Here is a 14469-nt window from a genome sequence, read left to right as displayed (position 1 = left end):
AGGTCACTCCCACCAGCGGGTGGTATGCAGCCCCCAGGTACTTGGGGTGAGTTAGGAGTGGCAATGCCTGCTGCTGCCCCAGCTCACAGTGTGGACTCAAAGCTCTGATGAAGGGCTTTCCTATGAAATGAGAACTCCCCAGTCTGCCTTCATGGCCACCCTGAATCCAAGAGCAGGCAGGGCGAGCGACACGTCACAAATTACATGGCCCTAGCTGTGCAGGGCGCAGAGGTGCCAGAGCGGCCAAGCTGACGTGGCTCCCACCCAGCCACGAGGCCCCTTGCAATGGCCCCTTCACAAATGCCACAATGTTCTCATCCCACATGGCAGCCATTGGCCTGATACATCAGGCCAGATGGGGCAGTGCTGGACCGGCCACGCTGGCCGAGGGCCACAGGGAGTGGTGGAGATGTTGGATGTCGTGTCAGCACCATATGCCACAAACACTGCAGACAGGATGCACCGTCCCTGGGCTCCACAGCCCTGCCCTGTGCTTGGAGCCAGTTGGTCGTCGCTCCCAGGAACGGGTGAACCTCCAGGGAACCTTCCCACTGCTGACCTGCTCACTGGGCCCCCAGTTCCAGCTACCCTCCCTCAAAGGCTGAGAGTCCAACAGCAGCACAGAAGAGACAAAACCACACCACTTCCATCTATGCTGTCTCACCAGGCCAGGCAGAACTGGAGCTGGGGACTGCACCACCAAGGATACCCCCCCCCCACCCGAGTCCAGGGGCCAGTCACGTTCCCATGTGAATGGCTGCCTGTCCGTCTGGAGCAGCTGAGGCCCCAAGGTGGTTATTTCCCAGTTTGCCGACCCCAGACCCCGTGAAACGAGGACTGGCAAAATGTACGGACCCACCAACAGGGGCTGCTTGCCGAGACACGAGACACCTGTCTGCACCTGGATGGGTGGCTTCAAACTTGCTGCACTACCCGCTGGCCAACACAGCCACTAGCACCTGCTCCAATACCCCATGAGCTGTGTGAGGGGCTGAGGCCTCCCGGGGAACTGGCACCCGGATCAGGCTCTGTTCCCTCAGCCGGGGGCCCATTTGAAAAGGGGTTCATGTCCTTTCTCCCCACATTGAAGTCACACCCCCTGGCGGGTGAGACAGATGCCATTTTCTCTAACAATCACACAATCATGTAAGGATGTCCACAACATTCAACTGGAGGGTGAACCCTGGTGGCAGGGCCCAGCGCATGACAGCCGGGCAGTCCCTGGGCTCACATAGAACTGTTTACATGCGTTTGGGAAGCCAGCTCCCTTGGGCACGCTCTTTGCCTCAAAACTCAGGTACGCCCACAAAACAGCGACGGCCAGACCACAGGTACCACAGCCCCTGGTGACCATGGTCACTGCTCTACGGCAGCGGTTCTCATCCTCCCTAACGCCGTGACCCTTTCATACAGTTCATGTTGTGGTGACCCCCAACCATAACATTATTTTCACAACTGTAATTTTTGCTACTGTTATGAATCGGGCGACCTGTGAAAAGGTGGTTCAACGCCCAAATGGGTCTGGACCCACAGGTTGAGAACGGCTTTCAACAGAGGGCACCTGTTCCAGGGAGGGAGCAGGGGGGAACCCCTGTGGGTTATGGGTTACAGCCGGCCCCTTGAAAAGCAGTTTTCTTCCTCACCTTGAAAAATCACCCCCCTAAAGTCAAGGTTCATAAACTTGCAGCACAGCTAGTGGAAGCAACATGACAGAGTCCTTTGTGAAAACAGCCACTGACCACCTTATAGGGATAGCTACTAGGGAGACCATGGTCACTAGAGCCAACATGAAGACAAGCAGACCCAGACCAGAACACCGACACCCGACTCTTCTTCAAAGACAGATCGCGCTGCTGCGGTGGAGGATGTGGGGTGGGGGAATAGATGGGGTGCAAGGACAGCCCCTGGTCAGCAGGCAGCTATCAGGGCATGAAGACACACTTGGGACATGGCAAGGGAGGTCAAACTAAGGGCGGGGGTAGGTAATCACAGATCACACAGGTGAGCTGGCTACGTCTGCCACATCTGTAAACACTACAACTCCAGTCACGGCAGCTGCACAAGGCTCCCTCTTGAAAAAACCTTTTATTTCACAGACTCAAGCCCACTACCACATTATCAACAACACTGAGAATGGGGGGCGGAGGGGGAGGAAACGACCAGATACACCTTAGTCAAACCTTTTCAGAACCGGAAAGGGGCCCAGGCCTGTTTTGGGAGAGGGGGGAGACACACACAGCAGAATCTTCCTCAGCTCCCACGTCACTCACTGAATTATCATTTTTATAGAAAACTTTATTCAACATACAACATGTTCCAGCAAAAAGGCAATATACAGGAAGAGTTGGTGTACACTGCAGCTACGGAAAAAAAAAAAGAAAAACGAAACAAAACAAAAAAAACTCTGGGAAAGGATGGAGGGAAAGGAGGGGGGGGGGCCACCGGTGTGACTTGCGTATTCTACTTTACTGCACTCGGCATGAGACTCCCGGCGGGGCTGACTCCCTCTTCCCACCCCCTCAACCCCCTCGAAGTTTGAAAGACTGGGTGGGGAGCGACCCCAGTGAGCTCTCCTCCCAGCAGGGGGCTGCCGACAGACTCACCCAACAAAAAGTAGCCCCTCCAGGAGGTCGCTTGTACAGGTCTATTCATTAAATATACAATGTCACTCCACCTCTCACCCTCCTTTTTATTGTCACTTTTTAACTTTTTAAAAAACAAAGTCAACAGCTTACTAACCACTAGTGAGCATGCCCCCCTGCTGTCCCGGTGCCCCTGCCACCATTGTGATAGCCCTTCACCTGCCCTCCGCGACGCTTGCCCGAGGCAGCGAGGAGTCAACCCTAACGCTACAGAACAAGGGCTTGATGGGACTTTTAGGGGAGAGAGGGAGACTCCCCACCTGTCTGCCAGGCTCGACTTCAGTGTGTCCACTCCTCAAGATGGGTAGGGAGCTGTGGCCCGGGCTGCCCCAGGTGAGACGCAGCTCCGAGAGGGAGCCCGAGGAAGGGCCGACAGTGCACATGGGAAGGGAGGAGGGACGGCCACTAATTAGGTTGTGGATTCCGGTGTTGCCTTTACAGATGCACTGCAGGGCCTGGAGCCCGCGGGCCCACCAGTGGACGGCCTCGCTGCAGAGGTGGAGGAGGAGGGGACCCACGCAAGGCAGCGGCCAGCCCTCTGGGCCGCAGCCCCGCCAGCCGCCCGACTGGCATTTCCATAAAATAACTCTCATGGGCATCCGAGCTTTATAAAAACACCTTCATTTTGCTCAAAAAGGGCAGTCAATAGATACAGAGAAGCAGCCAAACTGAACAGCCTCGACAAAATAAAATCGACACCAGCAGCAAGCCCTCTCGCCGAAGGCTTCGGGGAGCGCTTGGGTGGCCCAAGTTCTACAGACGCTACAAAGGAGCGCCCCACGCCCGGCCCCTGGCCTCGAGCACACCAGGTCAGGAAGTCAGTTATGGATTTTAATGGCCTTTTCAAGATAGGTGTAGCGACTCCTCTTGGGGGCTTTGTTGAAGTGGTCCAGCCCGAGCCACGGCCGGGGGTGAGACATGTTACCTGCAGGAAAAGAAGCCGTTGAAGAGGCGGTGTCCAGCCACCCTGTGATGGGGCCCCACCCTCGGAGTTCTGAGAAGTCTTTCTCCTGTGCACACAAGGAGCCACCAGCACCTCGACTAACACCCACCCACGCAGCTCTGGGGGCAAGGTGTTAAGCCTTCAGCTGCTAGCTGAACCATCAGAGGTTCTGCATCACCAGCCACTTGCAGGCAGTTCGAAGGGTCTTTGAGGGTGAGTTTGAACTGACTGGATGGCAACGGAGCTAAGAACACAGCAAGCGTGTGCAATGTGTCAAGACGCACCAGAGGCTCCGAAAGAGGCAGCAGTTTGGGTCAGCAGAGACAGTAGGTCTCAGAGACCGTTCTCATCTGTCCCCAAGTTGGAACCGATCCAAGTGCATAGCCATGGGAACACGAGGAGACCTGCCGGCCTCCCAGCCCTCACCAGGAGCCAGGGTCCTGGCAGGGGATCTTACCAGGCTGAGGCTCAAAGTCCTTCAAGTTTACTTCATACTCATCTTCATTTATGTACTGGTGTCGGCCCATCATTACAATTGCAAATTTAAACTGAAAAAGAAACAAGATGCAGAACTTTTGTGATCCATCCTGGGCCCAGCGAGCTCCAGCTGGTGGGGCCCCTCACGAGGCAGGCGTCACGCGCACCTTTTCGAACTCCTTCTCTTGGATGTCCAGCAGGCTCTGGATCCGCTTCATCACCTCTCGGAAGTGCTCCCCCTGTACACAACAGCAGGGATGTGTGCGCACAGGACTTGGCTGCCAGGCCGTCCCGTCCCTGGGCCCCCAGACCACCACTGCTCGGAGCGGGAGACTTCCGCTTTGGATAGGAGATGCTTGGAATGACGGCCACCCAAGCCACCTTACTTACCTGGTGTATCCTGAGCAAGAACGGGATCCCGAACGTTCCGAACACCTCCTTGTGGAAGTGTGCTACAGTGATCAGCATCTCGGTCTCCTTGTCCACGTCCACCTGGTCCAGAGGTATTTCCTGCACGCACATACAGAGCCCCAGGGAGGTGAGTGGGGTACGGCCATTCCCACAGGCTTGGCCCCAGCCAGAACCAAGCTGCCTTTGGAGAAACAATCATCTCACTGCCACCAAGTCAATCCTGCCGCTGGAGGACAGAGCAGAAGTACTCCTTGGGGCAGAGCCTCATCTCTCTTCCTCAGAGTGGTAGCTGGAGCTGAGCCAATGATCTGAAGTCAACCCATCAATCCACCCAGGCCCTTACAGAAGGGAATGCTGGGTCTTACGAGGTCAGAGGTCGCACATCTAATTCTAGCACCAGCTCTAAACCCCGGCCCTCCACAGGTACTTTCCGTTCCTGCCCAGGCTTGCTGGTGGTGGTGGTGGGGAGGGGGGGTGAGGGACGGGGACGTATTCAGAATCAATTCCCGAGTGTGGTCGCCCTCAGGTGAGACAGACCCAGGCTGGCCTCACCTCTATCCGGAACGTCCGACTCGTTGCAGGGGATAAACACTCTAACAGTTCATCTTCTTGATGCACACCGATGATTTTGTAGCTTACAATTTCTAGCAGCCTGGACGTGGAGCAGAGGAGCAGGGGAAAGAAAAGTGAGCTCCAGTGGGGGAATGGGAAAGGCCTGGAAACCTTTACACAGCCCTGTGCGGGCCGGGGTGGGTGGCCCTGGGTCCGCTGCCCTCGAACTTGCCTGAGTTTCCCTGATGCTTTGTCCCCGAGCTCGACAGACTTTTTACATTCTTCTAGCAGGTCCCGGACGCAGCCGTGCTTGTCTGGGTATAGTGTTATTTCCTGCTGACGACAGCCAGAGTCAATGCACTCAGACCACGCAGCCCGCAGCATGAGGAGCAGCAAGAGCGTCACGCGCTTAAGGGGAAGCCGAGTCCACAGACTAAGATCTGTGGCACGTCCCCATGTCTGACGACGCGAGCGTCGGCTGCTTTGGGGGTTTCCCTGCTTTATCCCCGGCCCCTCCGTCCATTTCATCTGGAAGACTCTCGCTTCCCGTCCCACCTTTTTGCTTCAGAAGCCCTGGCCCCATGGAGGGTTTTAAAGGAGGCCATTCCTCCCGGCAGTCCAATCTTAAAGAGTGCTTCATTTCTCTAATTCCGGACAACTGGAGTCTGACGGCTGTGTGCCCTTGCTGTGACTCAGACCCCTCTCTGGGCACAGCTCAGGAGAGATTGAGCAATGTCACTCTGTGGGACAGCTGGTTTAACAGACAACTTTTCAGGGAAGCCCTCCCGGATGTCTACAGACAGTGAGGTGGCAGGCCATCTAGGGGAGGGGTTGAGGCTCCCTCGGTGTTCTGCCCAGTAGTCAGATGCCAACCCCCGACCCCAGTATGTCAGACTCAGCCTGGCAGGAAGGCAACGCCAGACCCCCTGCACAAGGGGGCACCAAGCAATAAACAGACAGCTGCACTCACCTCCTCCCTAAACTGACTGTTCAGCCATATACACTTGAAGCTTCTTCTGTTTTCAAAGTCTGTGATTTTCATTTTCAACTGGTGAGGGTGGGGGGGACAGAAAGGGGTTGTGATTTGGGCATCTGAGTGCTGACCACCTGGGCCCCACAGTGGAGTTGATTTGGAACTCTCACCTGCTGATAGTAGAGTTTCTTAGGTTGTCTAGGCTTGAAGAACTGTAGAAGATCCCTTAGAGTACCTTCATAATTGTGTCTAAGAGGGTTTCCGGGGCCATCTCTGTAACTACACAAGGACATAGCACATAGCATGTGTGCGGTACACAAGCACACACGCACTGACACAGACTCCTGCTCCTCCTTCCTGCCGGCACTGGACCCGGGGCTGGTGTGGGGACCCATCAGGAGATGCCTCCTGCTTCCTGACACCCACATGCCCCTTAGGTGAACTCCACAGTAACAGTGCTTCTTGGACTTGGCAACCCAGTGCCCCTAGTGTGGGGGGCAATCCAACAGGTCTCTACAGAATGTCTGGGTGAGGATGGCCATCAGGCAGGTGTGGCGACCACCCTGAGGCTGAGACCAAAGCAGGGACTAGCAGGAGGCAAAAGACCCATGGTGGGGAGTCCAAGTCAGCCTGCAGGGGATGCTAGGCAAAAAGGGTGGCAACAGGGCTTACCCTTGAGACTTGAAAAACTGAAGCAGCATGGGGTCTGTGTTCAGCCTCTGTGCGACAGTCTTTGCCACCTGCGGGGAGACACACAGTTCACATTTTGCAGAAAGCAGCGAACCCCATGGACAGCAGAACAAGTCACCAGCTGGACACAGCCTCGTTCCTGAAGTAATGGGCCCTGGTGTGGGTGTTCAAACCCCCCACAGCACAGGAGGCCCAGGGAAGCCACCGTGGGCAAGGATGGCACGTGATGGCTTTCTTTCCCTCAAACCCAAGCAAAGCCCGCGGATGATTCTATGGTGTTATTATTTCCCGAGTGGGGGGTGTGTGGAACACACACACGTGGGCGAAGGCCAGGAGTAAAAGTCCTGTGCAGGTCTGCTGACGGCAGCGAGGGAGGAGGAAGGGCTGTCACCAGCTCCAGCTTCCCCAGCCCAGGGAGGGTGCTCAGGAGTCGAGAAGGGCCGGGAGCAAGCACCTGAAAATAATTCATCCTGTTGGATAAGGTGACGACGAAACCTGGGTCGTTGGGGATCGTCTTGTCACAGAAGATGACGTCGACTCGGTGGTAGAGGTCTCGGAAATATTCCTTGGCCGTAGGCAGCTCGCTGTTGTCGTTCTCAGGGTCATCCCTAGGGACAGGACCACGGGGGACAAGCCAGGGTCGGCACGGGCAGGGACTCACAGCGACCGAGAGCCAGCAGCAGGGTCGGAGGCGCCACCCATAAGCAGCTCCATTGGAAGGATCACATACATTTTAAAGGAAGAAGAACAACTCGCTTCTCCGGACCCCAATCCACATTCACGACTGCCCATCCCAACCCGGACAAGGCCCTTGGCATGCCTCTCGGGAGATCGGTCCCAAGGCTGCCACGTACTTCTGGAAGACGATGATGTCACCATCCATCAGCTCATCGAGGGCTTTATCAAGGGACACGTCATAGTCTTGAATTCGCTCTGTTAAATTCGGCTTAACTTCCTGCAAGAGAACACGTTAGGACACACTAAGAACCTGGGGCTTGGCTCTGACATCCTCGCGCCCCCCCCCCACACGTTACCCTCCCCCTTCTTCGACACCCCTGCCTCGCTGTGAACTCCTTCAGAATGTTGGCTAACAAGCCAGCCTCTCTCCCACCTAAGACACCAAATTGGGGAGAGCCAGCCATGCCAACCTCATAGAGGATAAGGCTCGTGTCCTGGATGAACCCCGCTCTGTCGCACATCACAGGGAGCAAGTCACCTAGGCACAAGAGACAGGACCCACAGGTATAATTCCCCCCTGGCCAGGCTGAAGGCCTAGATGCACGGGGGAGGGGGGGGTGATGGGAACGTACGGATCTTGCAGGATATTGGGGTGTAGATGTGCCCGCAGTAGTTCAAGCTCCGTGTTTTGGGGTCGTACATCTTCAGAAACAACATCACATCATCTAGTGGGGGGAGGGAAGAAGCTCATTGGGGTCTTCACAGGCAGGACTGCGTGAAAAGAGAATCTCTTCGGGGTGAGCAGCCCAGTGATGGCGAGACCCCAACACCTCACTGGCTGAGATGCTATGGCAGGAGTACTGGTTAACACTGGCCTGGTGCCTCTAAAGTCAGCCCTGCAGCGACAGGACCCGTCCCCGCCATGCGGCCTCTACACCAGAGAATCAGGAGCCTGCAGGAGCCAGCTGTAGCACGGCACTGCAAGAATGCCGCCACCCACCTCCCTCACCAGGGGCACAGCCCAGCAAGCCGTGACACCAGGCCCTGCTCCAGCACTTCTGGAGTTAACCTGCATGGGGGCGGGGGCGTTACTCTTGCGAAGGAAAACCCAGCTAGGCTCAGCGTGTTCTGGCCAGGCCTCCTCAGGCACTTACGGTCTTTATCAAACTTGGGCAGCGTCGCCCCACTGGCCGCCAGCTCGGGGTCCACGGTTTCCAGGAATATCGTCCATGGGTTCTCATTGTCGCTGAGCTCGATCATCTGGTGCCAGAGAGACCCCAGGTTTAGAAGGCTGCCCCGGCCTTGTTGGCCTGCTCACAAGGGGAGAGGGTCACACCACGCACCGTCTTGTTCCCATCGGCTTCATTGTCCAACATGGCTGGCCGCTTCGTCCCATTACTCCTTGCTTGCATGGGCCATAATCGGATCTGATCCTGTGGATACCCCTGGGTTCAAAGATGAAGCAACAGGTAAGTCCCATTTCGGTTCCATCACCTGGCGGTCAATGGTGTAGGGATTCTAAGGGGGGAAAATGGCTTTCCCTGGATGTAGACAACAGTCCACCAGTATCTGAGAACTGAAATCCCAGGGCTATGCCCACTCCCAAAAGGACCAGACCAACCGTCATATTCATCTGTACAGAGCTTACTAAAAAACTTAGATAATAGACCCGCAGATCCAGACAGGACAGCTAGCCCTTCTCCTTGCTAGCTCTGAAACAGAGATAAGGCTTGGGAGGCCGGGACTCACCATGGTCTGGGAGAGGTTCTGCACAAACTCGGAGAGCGAGGAGTTTTTCAACACTTTGAACACGGTGTACTTGACCTTCTCTTCGTCGTACATGTCGTTTCCCTGGTGGCCACAAAACTGGTCCTCGGCAACTATCTGGGACACGCACAAAAACACAGGACAGCCCTTGCTGACCAGACATGATGCGAAGCACCCTCTTCCACCCCCACCCCGTGCCCACCCGGGACTGCTGACAGCTGGGCTCAGAAAACCTGAACAGGCAGGAAGTCATGAGTCCAGGGCCAGGAACCACAGGCCCCGGGACATGGCCCTGCTCTCCTGTGTCCCCTTGCCTGCATCCTGTGCTCTCTACTCTGCCCTCCCTCATGCCGAGTTCAACCTGGGGCCCAAGTGGTCTTGACTCCTGAATCAGCCCTAAACTGGCCTGCGCAGCCCCTGGCCACCCATGGGGGCTGATCACCCCGGACGGACGTCAGTGTGGTTCCAGCACTGCCTACGGTCACTGTAGGGCTGTGACTCGGCTAGCCCTTCCTCACGGAGCAATCCATCACCATCTGCACTTCCCCATTCCTAGTGGCTGTCCTGCAAGGCCCCCTGCCTCCAGCCTCCAGCCCCCGGACACACACACTCCTAAGCCCCCAGCAAATGGACCCCTGGAGGCTGACCTGCACTTGCATGTACAAATGGGCCTCTTGCCGCTCCTTCCGCTTCTGCGCCTCGATCCTCTTCTCCTCCTGCAACCGCTCCACCAACTGCTGCGGGATGTCGTGGTCGGTGACCGCCTGCAGGACCTCACCTGGTGGACAAGCACGGCCTGCTCACCGAGTGCACAGCCCGCTCACTGCCCTTCCCCGGCTCAGAGCGGAGCCGCAGCAGAGTAGAACTGCCCTGTGTGGCTCCCCAGGTGGGCGCTTCTCTCCCCCGTGGCGGAGTGTGTGGGGGACGGGGGGCGGTGTACTCACTCAGCTTGGACTCCCTGATATAAACTAACATGTAGGCGTTAGTGCAGTGCCGCACGGACAGGTCGTCGTCGTGGCCCCCGTAGTTGTGCTCTATGGCCTCCTCCTTCGTGCACCGCGACACCACATCATCATCGAACTTGCACCACTGCAGGGGAGCCCGCCGTGAGCAAGCCAGCAGTTTGGAAACAACAAAGCTAGCACGGCTTGCTGTGGGGCAGCTTCCTTCCATCAGGCCATTTCCGGTGGGAGCCTGATCTAGCTCAAGCAGGACACCCCTCACTTTCAAGGTCACAGAGAAGACGCAGAGGCCCGTGGGAGATGAGAGACAAAGAGGGTTGGTAGGCCACACCGCACACATCACAGGGACATCCCTTGGCTTCTCTTTGTGCTTCCGACTAGACAGGCGGTGCACATGAATGACGAGGCTGGAGCCTCCTAGAGGAGTCTCAGAAAGGCCCGGCACTCAGCAGAGCGCGGCAGACAGGGGTCGCCGTGGAAGCTCTGAGATGGCTCTGCTGCTGCCACAACGGGAGAATGACCCTAACATACACACTGCTTACATTTCAGCAGCTGGGGAACAGAGAGGCTTCCTGGCTGCAAGCCAGCAGGAGGCCAGGACAAGGTGGGGGTCTGGCTACAGGCTCCCCTTGTGACCCCAGGGCCTGCACTTACTTTGCCGTCCCCTTTGGGGTTGAGATAAACCACATAGTGCCCGCCATGGTTGTCGCCGCTGTGAACCAGGACTGCATGTAGCACATAGTTGGCAGGGTCCTTGGGGTCGTTTTTTTGCAAAAATTCATCCAGCGGTAACTGTTCAGGGAACTCAAACCTGTTCAAGAACATTCCCAGTGAGGCAGTGCTCCCCGGCCCTGGCCCCCTGGCCAGCATCCGGGCTGTTCCTGACTCTCTAGAAGAGCAAGGCGAGGCTACAACTGAGCTTGCCAGCAGGCCGCCCCGCCCTTGGCTGTCCTCACAGGAGCTGCTCACCCACAAGGTATAAAAAGTCCAGGTCCCCGGCCAGATAACACAGCATCAGGTAACACTGGCACTTCAAGACCTGGGAAAGCGCCCCGCCCCTACCCCCCCAACAGCAGTGCTTACATTCTGGCACATGCTACACATTCCCACAGCAATGAGACTGGAAGAGCCAAGGGACCCCCGGCGCCCCATGTGCTGCTTCGGGGGATGAGGCTGGTTGCCTGAGGGAGGAGTCCGGCTCTGTCCAAGGGGGTTGCTGTGAGTTGAGAATCGATTTGACGGCAGGGGATTTGGTTTGAGTGTTTTTGGTTGAAGACAGCTATTGTGTTAAGAGAATCTGATTCCAACAAAAGTCCCTATGTGCAGTGACAACTAGCTTATGGCCAAGGACAGAGGTGCTAAACATTCTGGTGAATGCCACCGCTTGAGAAGCTGAAGAACCCTCCCCTCAGATTCGAATTGCCCACAGCAGAGTGGGCCTGAGGTGGCGTCCGGGTGGGAGGGAGAGCAGGCTGAACACCCACAGTGCACCAGCAGAGGGAGCAGCGGGGCTGGAGCTCACCTGTCGTTGATCTTGATGTTCTGGTCTGTCTGAGGGTCGTACATAAACCTCATCAGCTGCAGATGTAACACTGGTGGCAGGGTTAGGAATTTCACGCCTTTCTCAGCTTCCTGGAGGTGGGAAAAACTCCAGTCAGTTCAGCTCAGCAATCTCTCTCAGCAAGGGTCAGGAGCCTACTTCGTTGCTGTTTAACGTAGCCACGGTGTGCACGTGAGGCTATGCGCCAGCTCAGCGCTCGGCACAGGAAACCGAGGCAGCGCTAAAACATGAGGAACACGGAGAAGCTCTGAGAAGCCATCCAGGGAAAGAGCACAAAACTAGCAACAGCCTGCTTTGGACAGAGACCCCCACTCTGAGGATGGCGCAGACGCGAAAACCACCGTATTAAAAACCTGCCCCCACAGCTCCTGCACGAAGTCTCTCGGGGGCCTCTGTCCTAAGCCTGTTGGTAGTGGAGTCCTGAGTGCTGGGGTCAGGGCCACAGGGTGTGGAGGGCCTGAGGGATGTCTAGCCTGAGGCAGGCAGGCAGGAGTGGGCATAATGCCCCGGACCAGTTACCTGTAAGCCGTGCTCCCCGGCGTCGTATTTGTTGTCCCCGTCGAGCTGTTCCACTGCCACGTAGTCCACAAAAGACTCAAAGACTGAGGAGGAGGGAGAGGGGAGGGTGTGTGTGTGTCACAGAATGTGGGCCCGGCCTCCCTACCCCAGGTGTAAGAGCCATGGTGGGGGTGGGGGTGGGGATGAGGGTGAGTGAAAATAGCTGGATTTCCCCACGAGCTCCCTCAAGATGGGTCAGCGAGTGCGGGATGCACATTGCCCTCGGCTGACATGGCAACTCCAGGCCAGGATTTCCCCTCCCACAGCCGGCAACAGACCTTGAGGTTTCAATAACTCAGGTGACCAGAGCGCCGACTTAATCCAATCGCCTATTTTGAGGCTACGATCTGGCTACGACTGTGTGGCGACGGCAGTCAGGGAGAGCCCGTGCGACAGAGTGGCCTGCGTGCAGGTCAGCATGGCTCTCCAAGGGGCGCGGGTAGAGCACCGAGAACGCCCACAAAGCTTTTGGAGGCCATGTCTTAGACAAAATTATAGGTTCCAGAATGTGCCAGAACATGGCTTCAAGACAGGCAGAGATATCTTCGGACCCAAGACAGATGGGTTGAATTTGAACAAATTAGGAGCGCGGAACCCAAGCCAGAGTGGTCTGAAGCTCACTGTCAGATCCCTGAAACTTACTGTTTTTCTTTCCTTTGATACTGAGCTGGATGTCATAATAATCTTCTCTTCTATCAGATCGGTAGTCTACTTCTTTACACTGGATGTATGACTGCAAGGAAGGGAAGGCGGGAGGAGTAAGTGCGCGCACACACACGGCACTCTAGCCTCGGGGTCGCTCAATCTCTGACGCGGGCCATCACATACCACCATTTTGCCTCTGAATAACTTGGGAATGGTGCCTTCCACGCACGTGCCCTTCATCTTATTCTCCACGTTGTCAAGTAACTACAAGAGAAAGCGCTCACTTAAAAACAAAGTATCAAATGAACCAGTCACTTTGAAAACAGTCTAATTTGAAATGCGAAGACATTTCACCGGCCCAAGAATTCTAAACTAAAAATATGGCTCTTGGCATGCAATTATTGAAAACGCATTAAAAATCCTTCTTCCTAGCTTGGGTATTTATAAAACTACACACATACAGAGATTTTAAAAAATCTACATGCATTGGTTGAGATTACGCCCTTTACACAGTCTTGGGGTTGAATTAGTAATCTGTAGTGCCTTTAGAAGCATTTTATATATTCATTTTACCTCGGTGGAAAATCGTGTAAATTGATCTCTAAACTTAACTCGTAATGGTCCACACCAAGAGATTAATGAGGTTGAGCCTGTCAACAGGATTGACTGGTTTGTCCATGGATATTTAATGAACTGGATTCAATCCAGCTAGTGCTGCAAAAAAGAAAACACACCTTGCCCAGCCAATCACCTTGAACAATCAGTGTGTGTGTGTGCGCGTGCGTGTGTGCGCGTGCGCGTGCATGCGCCTTCTTGAAGGGACAAAGATCTCGTGGTGAAAGGAGGCTGGCCTCAGTGACAAAGCAAAGGATAACACTGGAGGTGGTACCAGCCATCGATCAAGGATAGTTGACAGCTGCCTGAGCTGAGGCACTGCAGCTCTGAAAAGAGCCTCTGGACACGTGTGTCCTGGTGGTCAGCCAGACAGTGGCCTCTCGGGGCGTTTACACTAGCTGGAGGCTGGTCTCTCTAGCCTGGCCTGGGTGTGTCTGCTGCAGTGGACTGGCAGGAGCCAGAGGGCGTAGCTCAGATCAAGGTCCTCATGAGTGCACTTACCACTCGGCACAGCTCCTGCACGTCATGCTGCATGAAACTGTCCAGTGTCTCCCACCTGCAAGAGAAGGCGCACGCTGCACACGGGGGGCCCATGGGGAGGGGTCTTGCAACTCAAAGGCATGCTGGTGGTGCAGTGGTTGGGGTGCGTGGCTGTGAACAGAAAGGTCTGTAGCCCCTCTGATGCAGTGCGCAGAGGCATCGGTAAGATGACAGCACGGCTGCCTCCAAGACAGGTCTGCCTGATAGGAAGCCAGGCCAAGGCAGGGGGTGTTGGGTGCACAGCTCTGGAACCGCCAGTTTACTCCAAAGGGGCCTGGTTTGGGGGTGATCTGGAAATCTCGGTGTGAAGAGGGCTGCAGCACATTCTTAGCATACGGATTTGAAGACTGAACACTGCACATGCTGCCTGACAACCGGAAGCCCGAGACGGTCCGGGAAGCACCACTCTAACACAGCTACCCTCTCCCGAGGCCAGAAAGGCCCCGTAGGCTCTC

At 55.9% G+C, this 14469-nt stretch overlaps 1 protein-coding gene across 2 annotated transcripts in view; it reads right to left on the bottom strand.

Annotated features, from left to right (window-relative positions):
* Nucleotides 1-3247: 3247 nt before the first annotated feature.
* The window catches only part of USP7 (ubiquitin specific peptidase 7), a 42283-nt gene continuing 31061 nt past the window's right edge, over nt 3248-14469 (bottom strand). The window contains exons 8-31 of one of the 2 annotated variants that reach the window (XM_075564302.1): nt 13976-14030; nt 13043-13123; nt 12857-12947; nt 12176-12258; nt 11618-11727; nt 10750-10906; nt 10078-10222; nt 9781-9911; nt 9116-9250; nt 8710-8811; nt 8521-8626; nt 7999-8091; nt 7837-7904; nt 7543-7643; nt 7143-7296; nt 6671-6738; nt 6169-6277; nt 5996-6073; nt 5258-5361; nt 5026-5125; nt 4453-4572; nt 4230-4301; nt 4043-4133; nt 3248-3567 (exon numbers count right to left, since the gene is read on the bottom strand). In XM_075564302.1, coding sequence (XP_075420417.1) covers nt 3461-3567; nt 4043-4133; nt 4230-4301; nt 4453-4572; nt 5026-5125; nt 5258-5361; nt 5996-6073; nt 6169-6277; nt 6671-6738; nt 7143-7296; nt 7543-7643; nt 7837-7904; nt 7999-8091; nt 8521-8626; nt 8710-8811; nt 9116-9250; nt 9781-9911; nt 10078-10222; nt 10750-10906; nt 11618-11727; nt 12176-12258; nt 12857-12947; nt 13043-13123; nt 13976-14030 — 2461 coding nt within the window. In that variant the 3' untranslated portion in view covers nt 3248-3460. The remainder of the gene's footprint in view (nt 3568-4042; nt 4134-4229; nt 4302-4452; nt 4573-5025; nt 5126-5257; nt 5362-5995; nt 6074-6168; nt 6278-6670; nt 6739-7142; nt 7297-7542; nt 7644-7836; nt 7905-7998; nt 8092-8520; nt 8627-8709; nt 8812-9115; nt 9251-9780; nt 9912-10077; nt 10223-10749; nt 10907-11617; nt 11728-12175; nt 12259-12856; nt 12948-13042; nt 13124-13975; nt 14031-14469) is intronic. The other variant, XM_075564303.1, reaches the window with a different exon arrangement.

Source organism: Tenrec ecaudatus, chromosome 12 (genome assembly GCF_050624435.1).
Source record: "Tenrec ecaudatus isolate mTenEca1 chromosome 12, mTenEca1.hap1, whole genome shotgun sequence".
Classification (NCBI taxonomy): Eukaryota; Metazoa; Chordata; class Mammalia; order Afrosoricida; family Tenrecidae; genus Tenrec; species Tenrec ecaudatus.
This window is presented reverse-complemented; position numbering and strand designations above follow the sequence as displayed.